This window comes from Caloenas nicobarica, chromosome 10 (genome assembly GCF_036013445.1).
Source record: "Caloenas nicobarica isolate bCalNic1 chromosome 10, bCalNic1.hap1, whole genome shotgun sequence".
Classification (NCBI taxonomy): domain Eukaryota; kingdom Metazoa; phylum Chordata; class Aves; order Columbiformes; family Columbidae; genus Caloenas; species Caloenas nicobarica.
Window position 1 is genome coordinate 21,192,647 of NC_088254.1, and position 27,318 is coordinate 21,219,964.

General features: G+C 35.9%; 1 protein-coding gene across 7 annotated transcripts in view; it reads right to left on the bottom strand.

Annotated features, from left to right (window-relative positions):
• Positions 1-27,318, bottom strand: part of DENND4A (DENN domain containing 4A) — a 49,521-nt gene that overhangs the window by 4,536 nt on the left and 17,667 nt on the right. For 4 of the 7 annotated variants that reach the window (XM_065641309.1, XM_065641308.1, XM_065641307.1 and 1 more), the window contains 26 exons: positions 26,513-26,682; positions 25,591-25,832; positions 23,540-23,606; positions 22,240-22,298; positions 21,462-21,606; positions 20,697-20,872; positions 19,885-19,985; positions 18,264-18,482; positions 17,872-18,017; positions 12,751-12,884; positions 11,789-11,924; positions 10,996-11,202; positions 10,763-10,891; positions 10,345-10,489; positions 9,207-9,326; positions 8,440-8,580; positions 6,447-7,540; positions 5,534-5,744; positions 4,406-4,500; positions 3,286-3,461; positions 3,041-3,187; positions 2,458-2,668; positions 1,955-2,209; positions 1,317-1,434; positions 1,128-1,154; positions 470-632 (listed from right to left, as the gene is read on the bottom strand). In XM_065641309.1, coding sequence (XP_065497381.1) covers positions 470-632; positions 1,128-1,154; positions 1,317-1,434; positions 1,955-2,209; positions 2,458-2,668; positions 3,041-3,187; positions 3,286-3,461; positions 4,406-4,500; positions 5,534-5,744; positions 6,447-7,540; positions 8,440-8,580; positions 9,207-9,326; positions 10,345-10,489; positions 10,763-10,891; positions 10,996-11,202; positions 11,789-11,924; positions 12,751-12,884; positions 17,872-18,017; positions 18,264-18,482; positions 19,885-19,985; positions 20,697-20,872; positions 21,462-21,606; positions 22,240-22,298; positions 23,540-23,606; positions 25,591-25,832; positions 26,513-26,682 — 4,834 coding nt within the window. Of the gene's footprint in view, positions 1-469; positions 633-1,127; positions 1,155-1,316; positions 1,435-1,954; positions 2,210-2,457; positions 2,669-3,040; positions 3,188-3,285; positions 3,462-4,405; positions 4,501-5,533; positions 5,745-6,446; positions 7,541-8,439; positions 8,581-9,206; positions 9,327-10,344; positions 10,490-10,762; positions 10,892-10,995; positions 11,203-11,788; positions 11,925-12,750; positions 12,885-17,871; positions 18,018-18,263; positions 18,483-19,884; positions 19,986-20,696; positions 20,873-21,461; positions 21,607-22,239; positions 22,299-23,539; positions 23,607-25,590; positions 25,833-26,512; positions 26,683-27,318 lie in introns of those variants that run through there. The other 3 variants (XM_065641312.1, XM_065641311.1, XM_065641313.1) reach the window with 3 other exon arrangements.

Genomic DNA, 27,318 nt, shown 5'->3' on the forward strand with positions numbered 1-27,318 from the left:
AATATAAATTCATAGGAAATAATTTTCACTAATTCCACTGCTAATGGAAAAAACACTTCTTAAATATGAGAACTAACCTCTCTTCTGAGCTCCCCTTCTCTTCTCTACTAGAAACTTAAAAAAATCCACCCATGCACGCTAGGAACAACCCTAATATATAAGTAATATTAAATAACAAAATATATACACTCCCTACTTGATTTGCCATCATTCGAAGGTAAGAGCAAAAGGAGAGAGGGAGAGGAAAAAGTGAAAAATACTTTTTCCATTTTTTTTTTCTACAAGAAGTTTGTAAAAGTTATCACAAAAAAGAATAATATTTACCAGACTAAGTGATAAATTTGAGAACGCTGCTGAAGAACAGTGCTTTTTTTCTTAAAAAAACCCCACACCATAAAATACAATTGATACTACAATAGCCTTACTGGTGTCCAATCTCGCTCCAGTTAGGCGTGTTCAATGTTCTTACCTCTGTCTTTTAATATGTGGCCATTTGTTCAATTTCTCCAATATTTGACTCATTGGTCCGTACACATCATTCATCTTAATGCTTTTCACCATACTCCGCAAGAGCTCCTGGTTAAAAGAGTCATCATCTTTTTGCAATAAATGGACCATTGGGTACTTCTGGGCTGAAAAACATGAGAAATGCTGTAAGAATAAAATATACTCTTTACGTAGCAAGTAGAAAGTCGTTAAAAAAAGGTGGGAGGCTACACAAACTGAAAACACTGACATATATGTAGTGAGCAAAGAACAATAAACAAAGTCAAATAACATAAATGTAAAACACTAAAAGCACATAGGAGAAAACTCGACAGCTGTAATGGGTCATGAGCTATTTTCAGGCATATGATTGAACACTGGCAACAAAATTCTTAGTAAGCGACTTCTAAAAATAAGAAAACAAGCTAAGTGGATGAACTGTCAATAAAAGTTCAGTGTTTCACTGAAACATATTCCCTCTTATTCCTGCCTTCTCAATGAAGAAAAAGCCACCGGAGATATAGGTTAATGATTTGAAACAGATAAGCTGGAAAACTAAACTTGTTCAAGCAGTTTACATCCACCCTTCCTCCCAAAACAAGTCACAAGCTTAGAACAGCAACGCCAAACTGAACACTCACTCTCAAACAAAAGAGTGCGATTTTGACCTGCAAGACAAAAAGTAATATGATCAAAAAATCAGTTATATATCTCACGTGAACTATTCACAAAGACATATTTTCAAAACACGTTCTTCAGTTGCTCAAAATGAAGGTTATTATTTAAAAAAAAAAAAACAAACACCAAAAACCAGAAGAAACAAAGCTTACTCTGAGCATTCCACAAAATATACAGAGGCTGCCTTGGATCCTGATGCAGTTTCATATTGTCCCATAGCATCTGAATAAGAACATATTTACTGTCCTCTGACATACAGTTTCGCGGGATCTGAACAGGAAAATGCATACGTAAAGACATTTTATTACAAAGTCATGACAGAGGACTTACATATTTAAAATACATCTTTATGTCTATAGGCCTCATGGTGAAAAGCTTTAATATTATAAGTGTTGTAAAACCAGAAAAAGCTAAATCTGAACAGTGACATAGCTAATGAGTATTTTGCGTGTCTTCCTACAGCCCTAAAATCATAAATTTCTCCTCCTGCTGCTGCTTAACGAGTCAAACCGCAATAAAACCAACTAGAAACTTAACATCTGTGTAACTGAGGATCATAAATTACAGCGTGACTAGTAAGAGCTAAACACTTACCCCATGCAAGTCCTGCTGAGCCCGAGTTCCAGACTTACGCATATTTTCCTTCGGTTGACACATTCTTTACCAACTCAGGACTGGGCCCAGCAAATTGTAAGACACGTTTCTAAAGAGTTACTGAATTATCTAACGATTTCTTATATGGGAAAATAAGCATTTCTCACAGGTCAGTATTTCCTATCTGCTTCCGTACCTTGGAGTTTTTATTACAGTGCTCAGAAGAAAGTATTAATCCTGGTAAGTTGCTGGGCAAGTCCAAGCGTCTGAAATACCACACCAAATTCCAGAACACAATAGGGTGATGATCTACAAAGTCTGCCACTGTTATTGCGTGATCCCCTTCATTTTCAAGTAAGGTCTCGAGTTCTTTCCATACCACGAGAGGACTGAGATAAGGAACTGTTATAGGATCAGGACTGGGTAAACGCCATTCTAAGCCCAAGGAATCCTATGGTGAAAACACACACACAACCCACCATTAGTTGGAACGTAACTATTTTTACGAAGTCTTATGAATGCTTTTGTACCCCACCAGACAGGCCAACATCTAAAAGTTACAACTAATATTGGCTTAAATAATAAAATCTACTATTTCTCCTAATTTGGGATGGTTAATTCTGTTCTAATTAATGCCGTTTTGCATTTCTCTATCACACACTTTAAAAAAATGACATTTAAGGTAAAAAAACTACACACTGTTGGTCCTTGCAAAGTAGCAGGCAGGCTACCAGTAGGAATGATACGGCTGATCTTCTGGTTTTCCTTCTCGTCTTCTTCCAATGGGCCAAAAGTGCTGATACTCCTTGCTACAGGGTGACTTGGACATTCTGACCCCGAGGGATTTTGTCTTCTTCCTGACGGGATCTGGATACTTCTGGCACAAATACTGTCATGCTGCTTAGATTTGCTAGGGGGGAAAAAAAAATAAATTAAGAATCTCAGCTTTTTTGTTTTACTCTGAGTTGCTCAAACATATACACAGTGCAAGTTTTATTTCCCCTTGTACTGATAATGAACACAAATATCCAAAGAGTTCATAAAATTTGCAGAATTACAGATGCCTATACGAATTTTTACGTAAGGGATGAAATGGTAAACACCATGCTGAAAAGCACTATGTGGTCAACTCAGAGGTAAGGAAGAGGCAGCGAGGAGATCCTCTCTCAAATCATTTTCTCCTTTTCAGAGTGTATCTTATTCAATTAGTTTACGTTGATGAGGAATACGTGCACATCCACAGAGCAACCAACTAATTTCTATGCAGAAAATGCAGATTTACCTATTTGAATTTATGTCCTCTTGAACAGACATCAGAGATGTAGTGAGGCCAACAGTGGCTGCTGTGTTACAGGATTTCCCGCTCTGATTTGCAAAAAGTGATGGGATCTGCATGTTTTCTGTAGAAGGGCTGGACTTCAGAAAATAACTGCGCGGAGAGCAAAAGCTTCGTATTAGCTAAAGAACAAAACCCACTTCACAACTATGAACATTCAAAATTGAGGAAAATTCAAATAACATTATTACCGTCCAGGTCGCCTAAGATCTCTGATTTCTATGCTTAAAAAAGGCAGAAATAAATTGCCACAGAAAGGACACGTGGTATTGAGATTTGAATCATCTGCTGTCCACCCTGCCATGATTTCTTCATCGTGAACCAAACAGTCACAAGTCCGACACCGTGAACAGCTGGAGATGAGGACCTGTATGCGGCAGATAACAGAACTCCACTACGACACATTCTCAAAACTATTCTTTTACAAAGCAGTTAAAACTAGAGCTGAAATCTTTGCCCTTAGATGAATGCTGCTCTCCACTTGCATACAAGTGCAGATCTTCCCAGGCTTTAAATTTAAGTATTTCAGAAGACCTATTAAATCATAAATCAAAACTGCATCAGCAGACAGCTGATATGGTAAATGACTGGAATGAGCATTGTCTGAAAAAATTAAGTGAAGGTCTTTGTTCTGCTGTAGCAAGTAGACTGGGATCTGAAACTATGCTCGTGAAATAAATATAATTTAGCTAAGTGGCTTAGGTGATCCTTTTACGGCTTCCCAGAGTAAAACCAGCCAGTTATTAAAAAATATTTTTATCAATAATAATATGTCATTTGTATTTTGTTTGCAAACATAGTAGTACAGGGGTATTTACGCACCTACATAAATTATTCTTAGAATTTAAGCACTCTTTGGCAGTGACTGCCAGTATAATATAAATGAGGGAAAAAAAGATGAAAATGACCAGTCATTAATCCAAATTCAATGTAACAGTGAGAAGTGCAGTGATCTTACTAGATGCTACAACAAGAAATAGCTACTTATCCATTCCGTATTTTTAAATGTATAGTGCTATTTAAGATTTGGTATTTTCACCTCAGACAAATTCAGCTGCACAAGGGATTTAGATGTCTGAATTCAATGGCATCCAATTCTCAAACTCTTGAGAACTGCAGTTTAAGGACCAAAAGATAGGACTGCAATAAAGACATTTCTAGAGCAAGATCTGAAATGATACCTACTCTGTCACAGAAATATTTAAAAGATTAATTTTAAGCTCTGAATTTTAACAGAGATTCAGATAGCATTTCTATTTGAAGACATATGCTTTTAAGTGTATCAATTAAAATAAATAAATCGTCCTGTACCTCCATAGCGTAGTTCTGAAACACACTGGTACTACTTGTACTGCAGGAAGATATCAGCTCTGATTTGTCAGGTAAAGGGAACTTTGAAAGAGACCCTATTAACAGAAAAAACCCCAAAGTATTAGTTATTCAGAACATGTATTTTTAGTAAACTTCTTCTAGTCAAATAATACTGCAGTTATAAAATGTGTAATGGAAGATGCAACAAATCTGAAGCTAGAGTGTGAGGCTGCCATCTGCCCAGCACCAACAGCAGCAAAAATAAAAATCTACCAACATAGAATTTCCATATGTTCAGTTTTCTTTTTTCAACAATTGGTAGCTTGGAAACAAATTTAACAGATTAAGTAATTCATACCCACGCTTTTTTGTCCGGACAAAAACTAGGGAAGGATAAGAGTTGCTGTTTGTGACTGCAAATATCCCTGACTCCACTGCCCCTCTCCAGTTCTTCCACATCCCACAAACCAGGAGCCAAATCTAGACATGTTCTTCTAGGTGCTAAGTGGAGGCATCTAAATAAACAGATTGTCCTTTCATCCTGATTCTGCTTAACACGCTGTGCTCTAGAATGACAGTAGTACAGAAACTGGTATAACAGTCACAACCAATTATCCAGCACAGATTAGGGGAAAAAAAATATAATACAAAATTTGATAATCAGCTTCAACAGCGACTTATAGAAAACAACCATTTTCAAAAAAGGATTTTTACTGCTTTTAGAAAACAAAACCAGACTAATAAGGCTACCTTCTGAAAATTTTTATAGATGTCTTCTGGAGCTGTACAGCTTGCACAAATAAGATAATTATACAAAAACCTGAAGGACCTAAAGGGTCTCTTATTTTCATAGCTGCACCATCCCAAAACTTATTCAGGGACAGGATGTTACTGTGCAAGTTATTCCACAAGAAAGAACACCCAAACCAAAGTCCTACAATAAGAATATCCACAGGTATAGACAGATCTGTATGAGTAATAGTTTCAGGTACGAAAAGAAAAATTTACTTCTGTCACAAAAAGGACTAACAACTAGGATAATCTCAAACTGAGAATTATGAAATAACAACTAAAACTGGATTTTTTTGGGTTCAGATCAGTGAATGCAATGCAAAAGTTGTCACTTACCACACTGGTCAAATTGTTTTGATGAGCCATCGTGAGAAGCTGAGCTTTCTAGGCTTGTCCTGCTGAGGCCAATTCTCTTAATTTCCGATGTGGTATTTTCCTGAGGAGAAGCACTTTCAAAATCATTGCAGACATCTTCATCGGTTAGAGAAGTGGATTCTGAGTCCAGAGCACCAAGAGATGAAACACTTGCTCGATCTGAATTTTGATCCTGAGAGGAGAAAAGAAATTCCTCTGAGAAAAGGAAAGCAAAATTATTTCTGAAAATAACAGGCAGACTTATCATCTCTGTAAATTCAAGGCATGAACTTCTCTCCTTGAAAAGTCACTCAGCTCAGGTCTGTACTCAGAACAAATGTTTCACTCAGGGATAACTAACTACATGAAGATTCTTTTTAAGAGATTCTCCAAATAAAACGACCTAAATGAAAACTTCAATATTTCAGTCCTATAACTTTTCCCCACCATTGTTATAGAAGTTATTAGCAGCCACAGGAATGCATTAGGATAGGCAAGGTGTCATTGATACTTTAGATAATTAGTCTCAGATTGTTTTTAAGCACATTAAAAACAACACACTGCCAGCAAACAGTGTCTTTTCATCCCCAAGGAGTGGGAAGAAAACGAGTTTTGTTTGAGTTGGTAGCAGCAAAGAACTTTCTAATCAAATGACATCAGTTTCAAACTCGCCTTAAATGACTTTGGTAATCAATATGAGCAGATTTCCCTTTTTTAATAAAAACTGTAAAAAATTTTAAATGTTATTGTTTAAGTATTTTTTCTTTAGGTAAATAAGGGTAGGTAGAGCAGTCTCCTCTGCCCTGTTGGTGATTAAACCTTTACAGAGCTTCCTCCTTAATTTATAGGTACTTAGGTTTTCAGATGTAGGGGGAAAATAATTATAAAAATTTACCTTTGAGGATGCAGCATACATTGTAAATTTTGAGTACCACTTGCTGGCTTTCTCTGCAACTCCTTTTCCAGCAGAAAACATGCTGCTCTTTAGAACATCAAACTTCGGTGTTAACAGCGTATCCAAGTTGAAGGACGGTGAAGACACAAGTGTTAATGCACCAGTTGCATCCTGGGGCTGTTCCTTTGCAGGACTGTTTGGGGAATAAGCTGGGGAGGACCAAAGCCTGTCTCTTGGCCTTTCTTCACTCTTTGTATGGTAACTCTTGGATTTGGTAAGCCTGGACGGCCTTGGGGAGTTTGGGGGAAGGCTGGACCTCCTACAAGGCTGGGTTACTGTTGGGCTCTTTTTATTAGCATTTCTGTCATCGTAGGGTTTTTGCAACTCAATGCTTGGGGCACGGCTCGACAAAGGGCTGCTCATGTTGTTCATGTACATGACTATTTCTTCAGCTAAATCTCGCCTTGCAGATGGAGTAGAAACGCTTCTATCATAGTCATCCTCCTCATCCTCTTTCTGCTGTTCCGTCTCAGCAACCAGCAAGGACAGCGGATCGAATCCAGTTTCAACATCTGTCTTTTCAACTGGCTTTACTGGAAAGCTGCTCTTTCTTTGCAGCTTTCTAGATTTGCCACTGGAGGATTTCACTGCTGTAGATGTTTCAGGTTCTGCATCCAAGTCTTCCAGATCAAAGATAACAGGAGACTCTGTTTTATCTGTAGAACTGCAATCAAAAGCTGCATCTTCATCACTCGATTCTCTCTCCAGGCTTTCTCTCTTAGATCCTAAAGAGGAAGTTCTGATATTAAGAGTTTTTGGCCTTATGCTTTTCTGTAATGCACTAGATAGGATTTTGGCATCAGCTCCCAGTTTTTCAACAATTTCTCCAGGGTTTGCTTCCTGATTTATTCTATTTATCATGAGTCCCACTAAGCCATCTCCACTCAGGTTACGGTTCCTGCCCTCCCATGGTATCTCCCTTAGGTCAGGTTCTGCTGCACTTTTATGTCTCTTTCTTAAGGATTTACTTTTTATAACTCCTGCTTCACTGACATCCTCAAAAGATGATGTAAACAGCAATCCTACGGAACTCTCTGAAAAACAGATGAAACAAGGTGCTTTATTTCTTACTATGTGAGAAAACGAAACAAAATTACAAAAGAATGCAAATTCGTCCCAAGCGGTTTACAACACTGATAGATGGAATTCACCATGTATTGTGCTAGAGGTTGAAAAAGTTGAGTTGACCATGGTCATAACTTTCAGGAAGGGTCAGACGATAAAACATTTATAAGCAAGTCAATTCACACAATATAATAGTACTTCAAGAGACATCATCAAGGAAAGTCTCAGATGTATTTAGTTTTCTCTTCTGGAGAGATACTCCACAATTAAGAGGTTTGAAAGCTAAGGATAGTAAAGGTATCTAGGAAATGGCAAAAAAGTGCAACACTTTCTAACCTGATGAATCAGAGCCAACAAAAGCAGTTACTTTCAGAAAAATCTCCATCATTTTGCCAGAGCATAAAGATGCAGACCTTAAAGTGTGATATTACGGTATTTCAGGCACAGCTGACAGTATTATAATAACCAGATTTGACATTAAAGACTTGTGAAAATGCCTGACAGCTTCTTTTCATTGTACTGTAGAGAAACCCCTTGTCCATCCTGAAGGAATTTATTAGTTGCTGAAGGATATAAGAAAAAAAGACCACCTGGATTTTGTAAGCAGATATTAACTATAGGAAGAAAGAAAAAAAAAAAGAAAAAAATCTGGAAATGAAGAATATGCAGACATATCTCCCTGACACAGCATATGCAGAATCTAATCTAAACTCATTCCCACAAGTTTCACCAGCTACTGCCATCACATCAATAAAATAAAATTTTTGTGGACAAAAGAACTCAGGCACGTTACATAGAGCTCTTATTAGAAATTATTTATACAGACAAAATTGCACAAGAATCAAAATCTATTTTCTCTTCCACTCACCTGTGCTGGCTTCTGCTATGGTATTGTCCACTGTGCTGTTGAGCCGCACTATGCTAGAAGCGGCCTTGGCATCACTCGAGTTCTGATAATTCAGTTTAGGTAGGCAGTCACCGCTCCCTTTTGTGCTCTCCACTTCAGACACTGTGTATAGAAAAGGACAGACAGTTCTTCAGAATCAAAGCAACTTAATTTCCATCTAAAAGTTTCCATCTACTATTAGATGCTTTATGGAGGATTAAGTGACAGCATGTTGTATGTATCCCAAGACACATGGGCTGATATCTACTTGGGCAGAGGTTTTCAAGCTGGAACAATGGAACTATGGATATTTAATTCTCAGCATTACTTTTATAACTGGAAGTTAGACTTGCTATCTCTCACAGACCAGCAAAAATTCACCTGTTCTCCTCTTACGTGCTTTAAAAAGAAAACAGACTGGTAGAAAAGGCTTTCCTATCGATTATGCCTATAAAACAATTTAATTTTTTTTAAAAGACAAAAACGTTAAGCTGTAATTATCATTAAGTCTTTATGTTACCCTTATCACTTACTTGAAACAGAGGAGGGAAAAAAGAACTGTAATTTTAAAAGTTAAACCATTAGACATCCAATTACATTCAGAGAAAAGAACTTAAGACATGGGCATAAACTGTCATTACTACACTCACTCACTGTAAAAAAAAAAAAAAAAGCTGCCCTACTTAGCTTTTGCTGAAATCCCTATTTATCCACAATGAAGTAGATATCTGTGTTCACAAGACACATACGAGAACTGGAGTCACTCTCTCTCTTGTCCTCTTTTTGTTCTTGTATATCTTGAAGACAAGTTCTCACTTGCTTGGCGGCTTCTTTGAGTGATGTGTTATTGCCCAAGTCTGCAAGTCCCCCTATTGCAACAGGGAAAGGTAATTATGGTAAACAGAATAAATTGAATATCCACAGTAATTCAAAGGCCTATTATCAAGTACATTCCAATTATTATAACGGTGAGCATTTTATCACAAAGAAGTGAGAAAAATGATTGGCTTACTTAAACAGTATAAACATTGAAGTGATGCTCTACAGGGATAATTTGCAACATTTCTTTTAAAATACTGTACTAAAGCACTGTTTGTCTTTGATTTTGTTGCCTGGTTTATTTTAATAAAATGTCACATCTTTTCAAGAACTCTAAGGCAAATGTAAACATGGTTTCACATTTGGAATCAAAGAATAGGCCTGGTTGGAAGGACGATTCAGATGATCTTCATACATTTATATATGTATATTGTAAAGGTCTTCCAAGGTCAACTACGCTAACTGTATTGCTGCTACTTTAAATGAATGATCTTGCTTTACTAGGAGTAAGTTGTAAGTACTGTGGAAAGTAGTACCCATGAAAAATAAAAACTACAGATAATCACCAGCATGGTATATTATAGTCATTTGAACATGACAAATATTTACTGGAAAGAAAAACAAAATTTACAACCTCAAATATTGCACTTATATTCCAGATAAAATAAATACGATCATTTCAGATGGTATACAGGACCTGTAAACAGAACTCCAAACTCAAGGACTAGTTCCAGATACCTCTCAACATCAAAAAACGGAGTAAACAACAAAAAAAGGCAAGACTGGACAGAAGTTTCTGCCATTTATGAAACTGGCTATTGTATGTACTAGGATAATTATCACATCAATTTCAGGTTCATATTTTGTATCCATGAAGAGCTGATAGAATAAATAAAGAGTAAACTATTTTGGATTCAAAGACCAAAAAAAAAAGCAGCTGTTTTTTAAAAATTGTGCAAGAACATTTTCTTTTTTTCTTTAAGACTGTTTTTATCATCAAATTCACAACAGAAAGCTTTCCGGAATCATTTTCTTGTCAGCATGAAAATAAGGATGTGAGTACTTTACCAGGAACGGCTGTATGTGAGGTGCTTGCTGGTAGCTTTTTCAACGCTTTTTTAAACTGTGCTATTCCTAAAACAACATTTCGTATTTTCATCCACAGGAAATAGCCACCTCGATTGCTTGAAGGCCAGGTACTTTCCAAAACAGCCTATTTGGGAAATATCAGAGTCAAATGAAGTAATCTTAAAGAACACTCAGGTGCAAAGTCATTAATGTAAATTTCAAATTGTGTTAAATTTGTAGTTAATGAAGTAGACTTTTAAACCTACAAAAACAAAGATGACACAATTATTTTGTCTTGTATTTCTTCCAGTTACTAGAAACGACAAAATTACATCTGAATTGCCCCCTTATTTTGCTTGGTTCTATTTGCCTGGATAAAAATGTGTTGGTTTTTTTTTCCTCTTTCAAAAATACTTACCTTATTGTAGTAGCCGTAAGTGATGGCATTAGGGTCAACACCAGCTTTCTGCATTTCAAAGAGCACTCGCACTGCCAGCACCGGCTGACCATACTGTCCACATAGCTGCATGAGGACTCGGTAGCAGACCTGAAAATACAGGTGATTAGTACTGGGCTTCTGTAGTCAAACACATATTCCATTCCCTAAAACCACTGGGCTATTTCTGGAATTCTGGGGTTGGTTTATTTTACCTCATCAGGTGGATCTATTTTTTTAGTATGCATTTTTTGTAGCACATCATACGCAGTTCTCAAGGCCCTGACTTTGGAATGACACACTTTCACATACGCAGGAAGGCAGATAAACCAAAGACCGTAGCAGTGACGTAATAAACATCTGGACCACATCTGTGGTATGGATGAGTACTTCTTTGCAATTTTATGTGCAGATTTAATTTCCTGTAAAGAATCATAAATATTGTTTGTGGATATGTGCACACACACATGCCTACATGTTAAAAAGTGAACATGTATCATCTCATACCTACAGAAACTGCAACATTAATATAAACAACATATTCAAAGTGGGAAAGAAAATGAAAGCAGAGTGATACCAAAAAGAATTGCTGTCCAATATTCCCCTCCTAAAAACTTGCATTTCTTGAAATTTATGTCTATTACTTTTGGTCTGTATTTTTTAAGAAAAATTTGAGAGTTGGAGCCCCTCTTAAAGTCCCGCACTGTGAAAAGTGATCAAAAAGTGGGAGCAGAAGCCCAACAATTTGTGCTCGCGGAGAACAGCGTGAAGAACGCGAAAGGTGTACGGACAGCACAGCAAGTGACAATCTGTGTACAGAGGCTCTGTATGATACAATGTAGGGAAGAAGCACAGGTAAACATCTAAAGAACAATTAGTATGGCTACTCTAATAAAGAATCATTAGTCAGGCTGCAGCCATTGCCAGTCGTTATAGCCAAACTCCAGATGAAGGCAGCAAGCTGACACTTTCCAAAGCGCCTCACGCTACACGAATGCCTGCAAGTACCTGTTTAGTTCTTCTGAACATTGGCAACGGGCTGTTGGGACTACTCGCTTTTGAGGAGAGTTTGTTATTTGGTGTTTTAAGAAATCCTTCAGGTCGCTCGAACAAATCTAGTTTTAATACTGGAAATCCATTATAGCTGTAAAAGAAACATGTCGCTTAACTCCTGCAAGGCAGTTCCAAAGTAAGCACATCAAATAATATCAAATGAAATCAATTATACAGTTGCACTAGAAGCTACACAGGAAACAGAAGATAGAAGTCAACCTTTAAAGAACCCATTGACAAAGCGGTTTACTAAACCATCTGTATGATTTCATAAGCCTGCACAGTCTCTTAAACTGTTATTTCAGTGTAAGCAACTTAAATTGATAAATAAGTCTGCTTTCCTAGCATTTTCTTTAATGTGTCAAATGTTTTAGTATTGATTCTAGCTAATAAAAAAAAAATAAAATCTGTGTGGCTTGGTCTCTAGTGAGCATGACATGACAGAGGTTTATAAAATCAATATGAACAACATCAAGCCATCTAACAGATTAAATTAGAATTAATGAAGAAGCCAATAGATAAACTCATTTGACATAATTACTAAATCAGTAACACCAGTTTTCAGATACTCTCTTCCCAAAGAGTACCTGCAGCTTGTATCGTTATCAGCAGCAACAGGCCAACAGACTGGGTCCATTAATGCCAATTTTAACCTTAAAAAGCGGCAGTTGCTAGCACAATGTGATGTCAACACACAGCCAGCTTTATTGTTACTGCTTGTGTGTACACATGCACAAAATTATTAAAAATTCAAAAGAGCTGGCACAGCAGGTGTTTTACATACACATTTTTACTCGAGCAACATAAACGGACAGGAAAAATCTGCACTTTGTGGCTGTCACAAGAACCTTGAAACAAAACTCTATGAGAGCAGGGGTTAGAATTTTTGCCCGTGTCGTACTGTGTCTTTCAGGTACCTGTATTGTAGAGGGTGCTCTTCCCCATTTGGCAGGTGAGGGATCTCAGGGGGTGTTATGAAAACTGTGTGCTCGCTCTTGTATGACTCATCCAGCTCTATAAGTCGCGTTTCCCCAGTTCTGTCCATATCTACCTGGAGAAGTTATGGTAAAAGAAAAAGTAGATACCAGGGTTATTGTATCTTCTGCCATTAAAGCTATATGGTCATGCAGGGCGAAGTCTGTATCAGCATCAACGGATTGCATCTTAAAAGTAAGGAAGCCTTGCAAAGTTATAATGAGAACAGTAAGTGTGAAATTGGTTTTGCAAACTTTACCCCAATGCAATAATCAATGTTCAATGATATACTCTGAATTGACTGTTCTCAGGTAAATACAAGTAGTTTTAAAAAGAGGTTAATCTTTCTGAATACGATTTCTGGAACTATGTTTCCAACTGCAGCAGTAACTTGAAACTTAATCTAAAATATGAAAATAAGAGCTATTTTTTCCCCTCTATTTTAACCACTGGGAACAATGACAAACTTTATCTAATTGTCTGATGTATATAGAATCCACAAACAACATGATCTAGCAATTTCGGTCACGCAAATAGTCATTAAGTTCATGCTAGTTTGCAGAGATTGCAGAAACGCACATGCATTCGAAAAGATAATGGAATAAAAATGTGTGACCTAACTAAAATTAAAGGGGATAGAAGTAACTTCGTTTTTCTAAAGAACCAATAACCCGAAAGGTGAAGGATAGCTTCACGATTTTTTTCTCTTTCAGAGAACTCAACAGTTGTATATGTGAAAATATAGCAAATACTGGGTGGTCCTGTCCTCTCATATCTAGGATAGAAATTCAGTTCATGGATTACAAAAGCTAAATTGTAATAATACTATCATTAAGCATAAATTACAGCTGAATTTGTTTTGTTTCGTTTTCAGCTTTGTAACTGGAAATTGCACCATAAAAATCTTTGCTTTGCTAACCTGGCAGAGAGGAGGAGAAATTTGCACTTCCCAATCGAATACCCCTGTTCTAAGGACAGCAGCACAGACCTGCTCCAAGGCTCCAGCCTAATTTCAAAGCATCAAACTGCAGAATCAAGTGGGAGAAAACTGTCCAACAATTTTACTTAAAGAATTTCATCCAACTACTTGAGACAAAAATAAAGAACCAAAGCAAAATTCAGCTACCTCAAACAAGATCCTGGGAAAGTATGAACTGTTTCCCTTTGAGAACAAGAACAGAGGAGTCTTTAACAATACTGCAAGCTTCCTACTGCTACTGCTTGCGTGACAGAAACCGCCAGGAACAGAGCAAATATAATGTGTTATTACATTCCATCTGAGAGCCTTTACTTGCTATTTGTGCTGGTATTTGTATTGCTTTGTCTCTGATCTTCTGTTCGCAATTGTGTCTCCTTCAATACCCAAGTGCTGCTTCTGCTTGCGAGATAAGATGCGTCTCCATCTCAGAGTTGGCACTATCAAAAACTATTTACTTCCTAGTGCACAGAACATGCTGTTTATTCACATATTGATCGCTCCTGTGCTCAGCTCAAATATTGCCACAGTTTACCTTTATAGCCATTATTTAAATGGTTTAAATGGCAACCAAACTACAGCCCAATGGTGCATTACTTCAAGGAAATTAATAAGCAACCTGTGGAACCCAAAGAGGTGAGTTCTTCGTGCCTTAAGAGTTTAGCAACAGAGAATTAATGTACAAAAAGAAGCATATTCCACAGTTCTTGTCCTCCAGTGAGGTGGAAATATATCAAGTAGTTTCAGTAGAATGCTTCAATATTTAAAATTTGATAAACATACAGAGAGGTGTTCTTAATTACATATTTTACTGCACGAGACAGATGGGAAGTATTAGCAAATAGAACCAGCCAAGCAACAAGAACATATGGCTCCTGAAAAGTAGATATAAATGAAACCTTACTTGGCAATTTAAATACCTCTAAGGATGTAGAAACCCCAGAGTTACAAGTTTCACCAGTTACATACAATAAGGCTAGTAACTTAAATATATATTGAATTGATATAATTCTTGAATTCCTGGAAAAATAAAAACTTGTGAGACAATTACACCACATCTTTCAGTAAACAAAATGGGTAATTAATTATAATCTCTGCTGCTGCTGTCTAGGATAAAATAACACGTAGAAGAGATTAGTCTTCAGCTTCAACTATTCTTAACATGTAGAAGAGATTAGTCTTCAGCTTCAACTATTGTAAATTATGTGAGGCAGGGCTTAGATTATATTTTATAGATAGCCAATTCCACAGTACATAAAATTTGTCTCAACCTAGTGGCCTGTAACTACCCATAAGAAAGTGTAGCATCATCTTTCAACCCGTGACATCACCGTTCATGCATTCCCTTTCAGGTACTGGTTCACTTAGTGAAAAACATTAATATATAAATAAATATTCACTTTATTGGAATCATTCAAATTTGGTATCTTGTCAAAGCAGAGCATCTTGGATAAAGCTCTAGTTTGTATAGCAGTCCTTGGTATACTTCAATTCAATATTTTGACTTTGTATGTTACTGTTAAGCACAGTATCAGAAATAAGAGAAATGAAGAAAGAAGATGAGGCAAATATTATTCAGAGAAATCCTACATGGGAACCCACTCTCATGTCAATGAAAACCTAGTTTCACAAGCAACTCTAAAGCTGTGGCGAACCCTAAACGCACAGTAATTCCAGTGCCTCAGTTTCCCCACAATTATCATAGGCATAGAAGTAGTTGTCTCATTAATAAAACCGAACGAAACCCTCCTTGACAGAAATAGAAGTTGGAGAAGCACAAGTGTGCAAGTGTTTTCTGTAAAGTTGATTCTCACGGAACCGTCACGAGCATTTTTTTTAATAGTGGAAAGAAGCTGCCCACAGCATCAACTAGCAAAATAGCTGCCATTAGAACAGATGAGTGTCTGCTTCAGCTGCATGAGTGGCTACTTAACCTTTGAGAAAAGGTGAACGCTCCACAGATTACGTGCAGTCTTACTCTGGCATCACCAATTTAAGTATTACTTTTTCAGAAGAACTGTTTGAATTCCCAGGCATGATAACTTTCATTAGGGCATCAGCTTCAGTGCCCTCATAAACTGCTCTATAAAATGAAATATAACAGACAGAATCAGACACCAACATGATTGGCACATTCTGAATAAAAATACTATTCAACGTTAGTCAGAGAACTAACCTGCAACACAACAGAAACTAAGCACTGCTCAAGAGCGTTTAGTCACTGGGTACACTCCTGTCTGTGAGACCTCCTATTTTTAAATACCAATTGGCAGACGGCAAAGCAAGCACTATGTGTTGAAGAGCTTTTTAACTGTACTATAGGATAATTGAGTGAACATTATAGAAATATTGGCAATTAAATCAATTTACAACCCATGAATACCTGTAACTCATGCTGTAGAGCTGTGAAACACTTTTGAGAATTGCTACTAATAAAATATTGAGCCCAGCAAAAGCTATAAAAAGCATTAAACACCATTGGACCATGCTTTTATATTTCTCTCAAACTTAAACTTAACTCTTTTCAGATTTGTTTTCAAAAGAAAAACTCCTTTTAGCTCTTCTGCACTTTCATAGAAGAAATAGCCATAAATTGAAACTGTAACTAGCAATTTTCATAGTCTTCAGTATTAATCCCTGTGGAACAAACCACAAGTAACTTACTTTACAGGAAATTCTGGACAACGTGTGCATTACATAAACATCAGTGACCCAGAATAGAGTGTTACAGGTAGCCAGTAAGTTGACAAGTAGGCATGGAATGGAATTTCTTATAATATTCATTAAAATTTCTTTCACGTTACAAAAGAAGCAAACAGGGGTATAAGATAGTGGGTTTCAGTTCAGTTATTCTGAAAACAAAAACTAACACGAAAAAAATTTCAAGCAGCTTCAAAACACTTTCATAGATTCTCTCTGGAAACATGATGAATTTTCAAAAGCTAACATACCCATACATTTTAGAAAATCAGTTCTTCGCACTGCTCAACACTATACTAATGTGGACCTTTCTTATAAATATCTTAGGATTTTTAAAAGTTTAAGTGATACTTCCATGGGACACTAAAATCCACTTTGAACTGAGAAATCCAACAGTCTGTGAGCTCTGGTCCAGCAGTTCTAAGCTTATCTCAAGAAAAACACCAATTGGCATCATGTTGCACGTTTACACTCATCACATCATCCTTAACAACTGCCTTTCCTTCTACTACGAACGAAAGAACCACATAGTGACAGACTGCAAAGTTTTCATTCGCTGCAACACAACAGAGTAACAGAACCCATAAAAATGCAGCTTAGGCAAAGCTTACATGTGATATGCCATAATAAATCTTGCGTACTTTAAGAAACTCATACATTTCACATCCATTGATATTTGATAACAAGGTCAGAAGACATTCTTATCCAGGAGAAGCACCATATTTTAAATATTCATATTAGTCGAGCTGGTTTTGAATTGGGGGAAGCAAGCGACAGCAGTATGAACAAAAGGAGAACTCATAAAGCTTAATTTTAATTATTTACTTTTAGTACAACCCTTCTAAGAGTTTTCTAAGAGTAACCAGAAAACTACTATTAGAGAGAGCTGGTCAGCACATTGTTTGAAAAAAGGTTGAGGAACCTTCCATTTATAATGATTAAAAAATAGTGAGACTGTCTTTTGTCTTGTAGTGTGCTGCTCATCAACCCCATTCCTAAACAACTGCATGAAGTACTACACAATCTATAAAAATGCTTGTAGTTTTACCCAATGAACATAATTCTCTGATTAAGAACCTAAAAGTTCCTGCTTTACAGTCAGAATATTACACTTCTTACTATGGCTCAGTATTTCAGAGCCTTACATACAGGTGAAAATTAGCATTTCTGATTTGTGCTCACTGTATGTTATTTACACTTTCAAGAATCTGAAGCAGGGAATGAAGGAAAGCCCAAGAAAAAAGTAAAATGGAAGGCTACTGTGACTAGTAAAAAGGAAAAATAGAAATAAACTTCCACTTCGAATATATTCTGCTTGTACTATATATCAGATAATGTAAGCAACAGCTGAAGTTAAAAAGCTATATGCATATGAAGACATGCTTACTTTATCCACACAGTCATCAAAAAATGCAAGGCTTGCATCCTTATCACTGACAAAAGAACACTCCTCAATGAAGCGAATAAACATCTGAGTTTTGGTCATCAGTGTGTAGAACTTCTGATGGGAACGATCTCGACTTTTTAGGAAACCTATAAAGTGAAATCAGAAACAGGTAAGAAAGTCTAAACCAAAGAAGCCCTCATCAAAAGTCAGCACGCACTCTATCAACAAGCAATAAACTTTTCTCTTTCTTTGCCACTACTAAGCAATTTTTTCTGCATTTACATTCCTACCACCACTCACAACACTAACACTGCAAATATTTTCATTCTTTAAATAAGAGAGAATCTAAAGTAATAAATTAATGCACATAAAACAAGTTTCTGACTCTTCACCTTGAAGTTCAAAGAGAGAACTTGCGTCTGTGGCTGTTTCAGAGGGTGCCTCTGTTATCGGCCTGAGATAAGACCTGTAACCTTTGAGTATTGAGGCCATGAAACACAGAAATGCTTCCTGGATCTCCAAATCTAACAGATGCAATTTCTTCCCAGAATTAAAATCATAGTCATTCATTGCCAGTTCCATTAACGCATCTTCTCTTGGTCTCTGTTGCACTGTGAACAAAAACATTATAATGTTTCACTTTTTTTTCATTAAGTTTGGAACAGATTAAAATATATGCTATTAGACTCAGTCATGACATGTGACAATGGATTCAGATACCAAAAGCAAGATACATTTACCTTTTCAGTGCATTTGTCACTAAAGCAACAGAGAGAACCAGTATGGACAGAGCTTGAAAAATACCCTCGAAGAAAGCTATTTATAAAAACATATGAAAATTTATATAAGAGCTGATTGAAGAAGCATATTTTAGGGACAAACACATAGATGTGATTTTTTTTTTTTTTTTTTCAGTGCCTTTCATTTCAAGGTGTTCCATATTAAGGACCTATATACGCAGAGTAACATCACTCAGATGCAACGTGGAGCCATTGAAACACAACACAATGAAAAATGCTGATACAGAGAGAAAGTGGGCTCTTTTTTTTAAGTTCTAGCAAAACACCTGTTCTTAAAATAGACACTTGTATTGACATTTTAAAGCCATCAGAACTCTAGCTAAGACTTCACTGCTACACACAAAATGTGGTATCATTCTAACAACGTCTCAACAAAGTGCCAGGGTGGTTTCACTACCATCTTTCCACATAATATAATTATAGCTAATGTTATAGTGATATAACGTTTAAACAATTTACTCTGTAATAAGAATTTAAGATCAATACCACTTTTTTATATAGAGAGTAGAAGGTTTAAAATTTTTTTTCTAAAGAAATCTTCACAGTAAAATATATCAAAATTATGAAGCAATAGGCAATTTTCATCACACTCCACATTTATGTTTCCGGGTGTTTTGTTTTAAAGAATTTCACTGGTATCCTCCCTATCTGCTTTTCTGCTTTCTCACATCAAGGTTCAACACACTTTGCTTTGCAATATCTGAGGATTCTATCAACAACCAATTTTTTTTTTTCCTCAGAAACATCCAGTAATTGTGCTATACATTTAAAACCCCAATGTTTATAAAACATTTGTTATTTCCATCTTAAAATGGTTGGTGAAGTGCTATCAGCCTGAGTGTCGAAGTTATCTCAATTGTCAAGACTTGAGCAGGCTTTGAAGACAAAACAAAGGTCTTTATTAGCTTCTGGCCTACTCTTCACTTTACTATTCTCATGTAAGCTCTGCTTTTTTTTTTTTCTGTACAATGACAACGTCAATACAAAGATATTTCTGTTGAGCACCACCTTATATAGATGCAAGGCTCCTTCACCCCAAAGGCCCCTACATGGGTTCTAGTCTCTGGACTTAAAGCACAGATATTCCAATTCTGTACAAAAACATTATGTTTAGTGTAATGGGTGACTTAAGAACATATTTAATTAGCTATATTTATCTGTTAATGTGGCATCCTATATGCAATGTAAATCTTACTATGCACTGCCCACTCACATTCTGCCAGTTGCTGATATAAATTACTTAAAGTGTTCATCAGATTTTTACAAGGTTTCTTTGGCAAGATCTTCCATGCAATAGCTTTCTTATCTCCAGTTCTGGAAGGAAAAAAACAAAGTATGAATATACACTAGAACATGTGTGCAGATAGGACTGCATTCAGAGGATTTTTCTATCCCACCAAAGAATGGGAGAACATACATAATTTGCTCCATTAAAACAGGACTGAGAAGCATTGAAAAATAATCAAAAAAAGTCAAACTTGGTTTACTATACGGAGATTTGATCACAGCCATCCAACCAATGTGCCAGATTTCAGGAGCCACACTCTTTAGCACTGAAATCAATCCACTCAGAACTCACTCACAAAAGGCGGATTAACAGTATTAAGCACCTGCTGTTGCACAAGCAGCCACCACAAATGCCATGTTCTGAGCTGTAATTACTTAAACTAGGATGGAGATAATGACTAGAATGCTCATAGTAACCTGAAATCAATTTGATAACTGCTTTGTGCTTAGTGCATATAGATTTGGACTCAACTATAACAATGAAAAAAAATTACAATGTCCTTTGTCAACAGAGGGCACCAGCAAGCCTCAAGACCCTATTGGTCACAACGTTGCAAAAATTGTAAGCGTCTGTTTAATACTTTTTTCCATATGATGAAACTGAACTAATATGTTCCAAGAAAAAGCATAGAAAAATCAGAGGTTTAAAACAAACAAAACCCTGCAAAGTTTTGCCAAAAAGCTAGTTTTTGCCTTTGAAAATTAACACAGGGGAAAAAATTGTTAATAAATACTTACTGAGAAATTGTATTGGTATCTAGGTCAACACAGCTAACGTCTGGTGGAGGGTCATAGAGATCAAAGTATCTTGAATCAATTCCCACGATGAAGGGGCACGGGGCACTTAACACATCTGCCAGTGCCAGGGGACAGAGAGGAATATATGGGCAAGGCCAATGGAAGGGAAATATCATCTTTGAAAATGTGCAGAGATAAAAACATCGGTTAAACTCATAATAATATAGTCTATGCAAGTATAAACGACACTTCACTAACTGCCACTTCAAAAGTATTTAATATGGTAGATAATTATCAGTGAAAATCTAAGTGGAGATTATTAAACAAAAAATGCACTAATTTCTTTAAAATTCAATGTGTTCAATTTGTAGGAAAAAAAGCTCTTCTATATAACAAACCATATATAGTAGACATAGTAAAACAATGCCTATAGTGAAGTCAGGCAAGAAAATAACGTGCATTTAAAATTCTTCTGCAAGAGAGAATACAGTGCTATGTGGGAAAATGAAGAACTCTCTGCATTGTGATGGCCAAACAAGATGCTTATTTACAGTATTTACAGTCAAAGAACAAACAGTTATTCTTACTCTTCCGTCTTCATGGATATCATTAGCAACATTATTTTTTTCTCTCTAATAATCTTTATTTTTATTCTTATTTTTAAGTAACCTTTAAGGCTAACAGCACTATTACTTATTTTAGATTTTATTTAAAAAACATTATCTTTTCTACTCTCAAGTGTATGATTAAAATAATGTTACTTACAGAGACTAATGCCTCTGTCACACTAGTAAGGACAGAAGGTCGCAATGAATGGATGAGAATTTTATGTTCCGTCACAGCAAAGACCAGTAGAGTTACTGCATTTTCAGGTCCTAAATTCTGGAGTAGTGTAGAGAACTTGCCCCCGCTGTTACAGAATAGAAACACACTGGTGAGTTCCGGGGGACAATAGAAAAAAAAAGTTCAATAACAAAATAGAAACCAAGGCATTAGAGTAGGATTTTATAAACTTAAATCTGTAAATCTTTGTTTTAAAGAAGATTGCAAGGCAGACTACGTGGTACACTTCACTGGTCAGTGAAGAACAGTTACTTCCCAGTAGTGGTTACTTCAATCAGTCTCGAGTATTTTCAGGACACGTGCATGATGATTTTTCTTTTTGAGAAGCAATTTATAGGGAGAAAACATGCATTTCTTTAATCATTATCCTGCAGAGACGCAAAAGTTAAGACAGTCACAGAACTGCTTCAATTATCTTTCAATGCAAAAGCTCCTCTATCTTGGGAGCCCAGGTATCAACTCCTAGAAAGGGGATCTAACCACCACTAAAATTATTTGAAAAAACACATATATTGTTCATTAAGTATGTATCATTGCCAGAGTGTAGGTCTGCTCACATAAACAAACTTCAGATACGCTAGCTACAAAAGGCACCAGACAAGGTAAGTTAATGTGCACGATCGCAACTAGAAATAATAAATCTTTTCTGCAATGTAAGTCACAAAACATTTCACAACTAAACAGTAGACTCTGTACTTGCCTCAGTGGAAGGGGTGATGACACAGGCTGGCTAAGAATCAAGTTATCATGTGGAGATAGCTGGAAAGAGATTTTAAAATGCATTCTTTTTATTCTGAACTTTGGAAATATTTATTAGCAATTATGCAACTATAACAAAAAACCACCTAAAAATAAAATTTAAACTAAGCCAAACCTTCTATAGTCCAGCTATATAGCACCGCAAGAAGTGGTGTGCAATGCTGTGCATGAGTATCTTTTAGTAAAAACCAGGCAAAGCACATTCTTCCTTTCTTAGTCAGAACTGAATGCATTGCAGATTCATAAAGAAGAATTTAAACTAACTAATGCTGAAAAAAAATGAATATATTAACTGCTGAAAAATGAAGCCTTCTACATTTTAAGCCGTAATTCCACAGCTTTCAAAGGGCAGGGGGAATTCAGTTTCAGTGTAACTGTTCTCCAACCCCTTTTCAGTAACAGTAATAAATGTCACTTCTTTAGAATATCCCAGTACACCAAGGAAGATCTTTAATATTCCATACTTTCTATAAGGACATAATCCAAGATCGTATTTACTCTGAAAGACTTCATTAATACACAGGCTACTGCATTAAGACTTAAAACTGCACAGGGTTCCCCAACAGGGAGTAACATCAGTTTGTAACAACTTGTTCAAAACCACAGGATTAGCAGAATAACTACAACCAGAACCACGCTGTCTTTTCTCAGCAACAAAGTTTTTACGTGTCTCTTCCTATTTTGCCTCTTGGGAGGACTTTAAAAAAAAAAAAAATTAATAACACTTCTTAAGAGAAGTCTTTGAGATAGGGATTTCCTCTCTCCTACAAACAGTGACGTGGGTGAAATTTCAAATAACAGATAACCCAACTGGGTTTCCCTTTGGGGAAACCTGGTTATCATGAATATATGCTTCACAGCTGCTTTTAATTCTATTTATTCACTTCATACTAAGCCTTCATACAGTAGTAAGAAGAAAACAGTTCGAAAATTGTTGCAAAAAATCAAACCAGACGCTAACTTTGAGTAGTTTTTCTTTAATTTTTTTTTCAGAGTATATGGAAATTAAGTTCCGAGCTCACTAAACAGTATCTTGTAATATCTCATTAAAGTCCTTAACTAAACTGGCAACAGAACAGTGAGAAATCTGTAACAATCAAGTGTATGAATTTAGGAAAAAAAATCCTGAACAACAACAAAAAAGATTTAACAGAAATATTATATTTTCCGCTTACAAACCTGTTCAACAGCTCTTCTGCCTTCACTTAAAACACAGCAGTTAAAAAGAAATTGACACTTACCTGAACTAGAATTCGTGGCCTCTGAGGGGATGGAAAAGGAACTTTATGCATGAAATGGGAAATGTGTCTAGAGGAAAAGAAAAATACTTATTTAGCAGAAATTAGAAGCTTAAACTGCTTTAACTCAAGACAAGTTTTGGCCTGTAAATTAAATTATTACACAAAACCAGTACATACTTATCCAGAAGACAGAGAGACAAAAAAGTCAGACATCAAAACAGGCCCCAAATCCTACAGGGATGTTCTGACCTTGAAAAATCTATTTTTCTACTAGTGACAACCAAAATGGCAGGTCAGATTATCTTTCAGACTACAAGCTTGGTTCATGACACTGAAAAATTATAAGCAGGGTTGGTTTGTTTTTTGGATTTTTTTAAAATATTGTGAAGTAGAAATATCGATGTTTGACTACCACAATACCATTTTACAATCATGCTTCTGGCTTGAAATAGTGCTATACCTCAGAGACAGCACTGTTTATTTGCAAACACACTCTCAGAGCTGAGTATCAAGTCATTGAGCTAATTCATTTTCTCCATTTCCAAATACAAAATGTTATGCAAAATTTCTGAGGAAAAAAGTGTTAAAGTTTTTCCAAATATTACAAATACAGAAAAATGTTTTTAAAATGTGAGCAAGTTCTCGGTTTTATACACTGCTTTAACTTACAAAAGGTCTAAAAGTGTAGGAGTTCTACATAATACACATTTTCTCATTAAAAGAAACTACCTGCAATCAGCAGAAACTCAAGCAGAGGTAATCCATCAGAAACTGTACGCTACGGCACATCCTTTAGTGGGATTTCTGCAACTTTAACCATTATTATGATGCAGACAACCAAATTTTGAAGAAATTCGGAGAAAGCCACAAACACGCTGATTTATATAGAAGACTCATTATATGAAATATATAGCTTTGAATCAGAAACATAGATTTCGTACAAGGATGGTGGCAGAAATACTGAACATAGAGCAAACATGAAGGGCAAGGCCGGCTGCTTGCAGATGCAGAAAATGTTTAAATATGCACGTATGGCACAAACAATTTTCATTAGCATTAAAACAGCTGAAGAAACCAGGCTACATACTATTTAACTTCATGCAAGGCAGTGTAGCTATATTTAAATTATCCACAGTAAACCGACCAGTTATTATTATTATTTATTATATTTGCTTCTCATTTTATTCATTCACAAAATTCAAACACCAAATATAGTTCTCAGGTTAAAAAAAAAAATATTTTCATGATTGGAAATTTACACTATCAGAATTTTAAAAGAAGTATAGTAGATACAAAGTGAAATAATGAAGTGGATAAACAATCACAAAAAACTCACTTAATCCATAAAAATGAAAGTTGCATGAAGTTTAACAGTAAAGTTTAATCAGAATACTGATGTGTAATAAAAACAAAAACAAACAACACACAAACAAACCAAACCAAACAAATATTGTATTTGAAGGCATTGAAGTCTGATGTATTGAAAAGCTCTGTTAGCCTAGAAAATGTTAAATGGCATTACATATCAATTACAGATATCAACCTCTCCTTGGATGTAAGGACTTCCTCTGCATTTTAAAATGGGAAATCCTTTATGTAAGAATGAAATTAAGTTTATTCATCACAAATAGAAGAGGATTACTAGTGGAGGGAAAAAAAATTTCAAATCTACTTTATAATCTCTCACTACACATCAGGCATTTGAAAAAATTCACAGCTACATATTTTATTCTCCTACCTTAATGTATTAAAAATTAAGAAAGGATTTATAATCTTGCTCTCCTAATCACTATGATAAAGGGTGCAAAGCTAATTTTAAAGGGCTTTCACAGATACCTTTGCAGGCACTTAAAACACAAATAAAAATCTTGGCTTTTTCAGGAAGTATGTAAAGATACATTTAATCAACAGAGAAAAGTGCTTAATCTGCTGTAACCATTACATCCAATGTTTGATGACTGAAATCAAAAGGATATTATAGGAAACTTAGAAGTAAAACAAAAAGCTCTCATCAACTGAAATTACTGTTACAAATTTTTGAAATTACTTACTTCTCAATGGGTAGAACATGTGGACCAGAGATGGAGTAACGATACAGAAAGGTAAGAAACTTCTTGAAAGCATCAAAGAAAGGCCAGTGAGAGAGCAGACAGATGCATTTATTCGTTTGAACTGTTCGGCATGTGTCTGACTTTCCCTCAGCAGCAGCTGATAATCCCAGCTGAGATTTTTGTTTCTCTGTGAGATTCTCTTCAGGATATAGTTCATAAAACTGAATAGCAGCACCATACACCTGCAAACAGCAAAGCTGAAGTCAGTGAATCTGCCTCTGTCTTCAAAGCAATCTAACAACGCCCAAACAGGCAAGGAAAATCAAGTCGATGTTACTGTTTGAAAAGTTACATTAATGTACCATCTTTTGAAGCAATCTATTCTGGAATATTCTTATGGCTGTGAAAATCCAGACTGGCTATTATTCATTTAAAACACTTGATGTCATATGAGAAAGAGTAATTTATGAAACTATTTAAGTGAGAGAAAAATTATGATTATACCGAGTATATAGTCAACTGCTCCTACAATTGCTTTTAAAGCTATTTTAGGAATCCTTTATAAGCAACTCAAAGCAGTATTCCTTTGACATTCAATTTATTTTTTAGAACAAGCATATACATACAAGGTTGTTTCCACACTTGCAATAAAAATGGTATACTTGCATGTATATGCACTCAGAATTTTTATAGCTCTGTAGTTTCAAAGACTAACATGATTGGAAAGCAAGGGAGAACACGTTTATATGATCAACAGTCCAGCACTGAAATAAATGCAAGTCACTCTTTAAAGTAGTCTTTGAATTAAGCCCAAACAAATAGATGCAAGTTTGTTCGTGAAAATATGCACCCTGAAAAGATAAACACCTGCATTTTTAAACTCAAATTATAAACCATGATTTTTTTTTAACTTTTAGAATACCTTTTCTGCAGAAGCTCCAGTTAGTACAAATGTAGAAAAAACTGGGAGAGGGTATTTACTGTTAGATGGCCAACATTCAATCGTTGCACCCATAGGTAGACAAAAAAGAGGCACAGATTCTGGTAACGGGAATGATTCATAATCTTCTTCAGGATATCTGCATATTAAACCTATAAAGGCAATTTGTAAAAAGGTAGTTATGTAAGGAATAGCGGAAACACATTTGTAATAGCTCATTCCATTAAAAAAATGCCCAGAGAAATTGTAGATCAGCATATACTGACTTCAGAAGATCAATAAAGTTGTAAATAATCAGGCACAGCAAATAGCTGGCAAGGGGCAGCGTGCTCCCAGGGCCTGAGGAGGAATCACCCATTAAAACACTGAGCTGAAGTGCTACTTACCACTCTAGGAACTCCTCCTAACTAATTTATCTATTTCTGTTTGCAGGTTCTGTGCATCTCAGCTATTACTGTAACAGCTCACATTCTTCACAAGTATGAGTAAAGATTTATAATTTAGTTGAAAAAATGGTAACCTGAATAACTGAGAAATAAGACTGACATTTTCAGTTATAAAAGCAAGTACTTCTTGCCAACTAGTTTCCTGAAATATCTGATATGTTAGATATTAAATTATTTTTTTAGTTTCAACAGAATCGAACCAATTAATTATGCTGATCTACCTCAGCCGAGGATTCAGCTAATGGGCTATCAGACTAAGCATTTAGACTTAATTTTAAACATAGCTGTAAAACTTGAAGTTCATACAGGTCTTCAATTACATCACATGGTTGTGGCAAACTA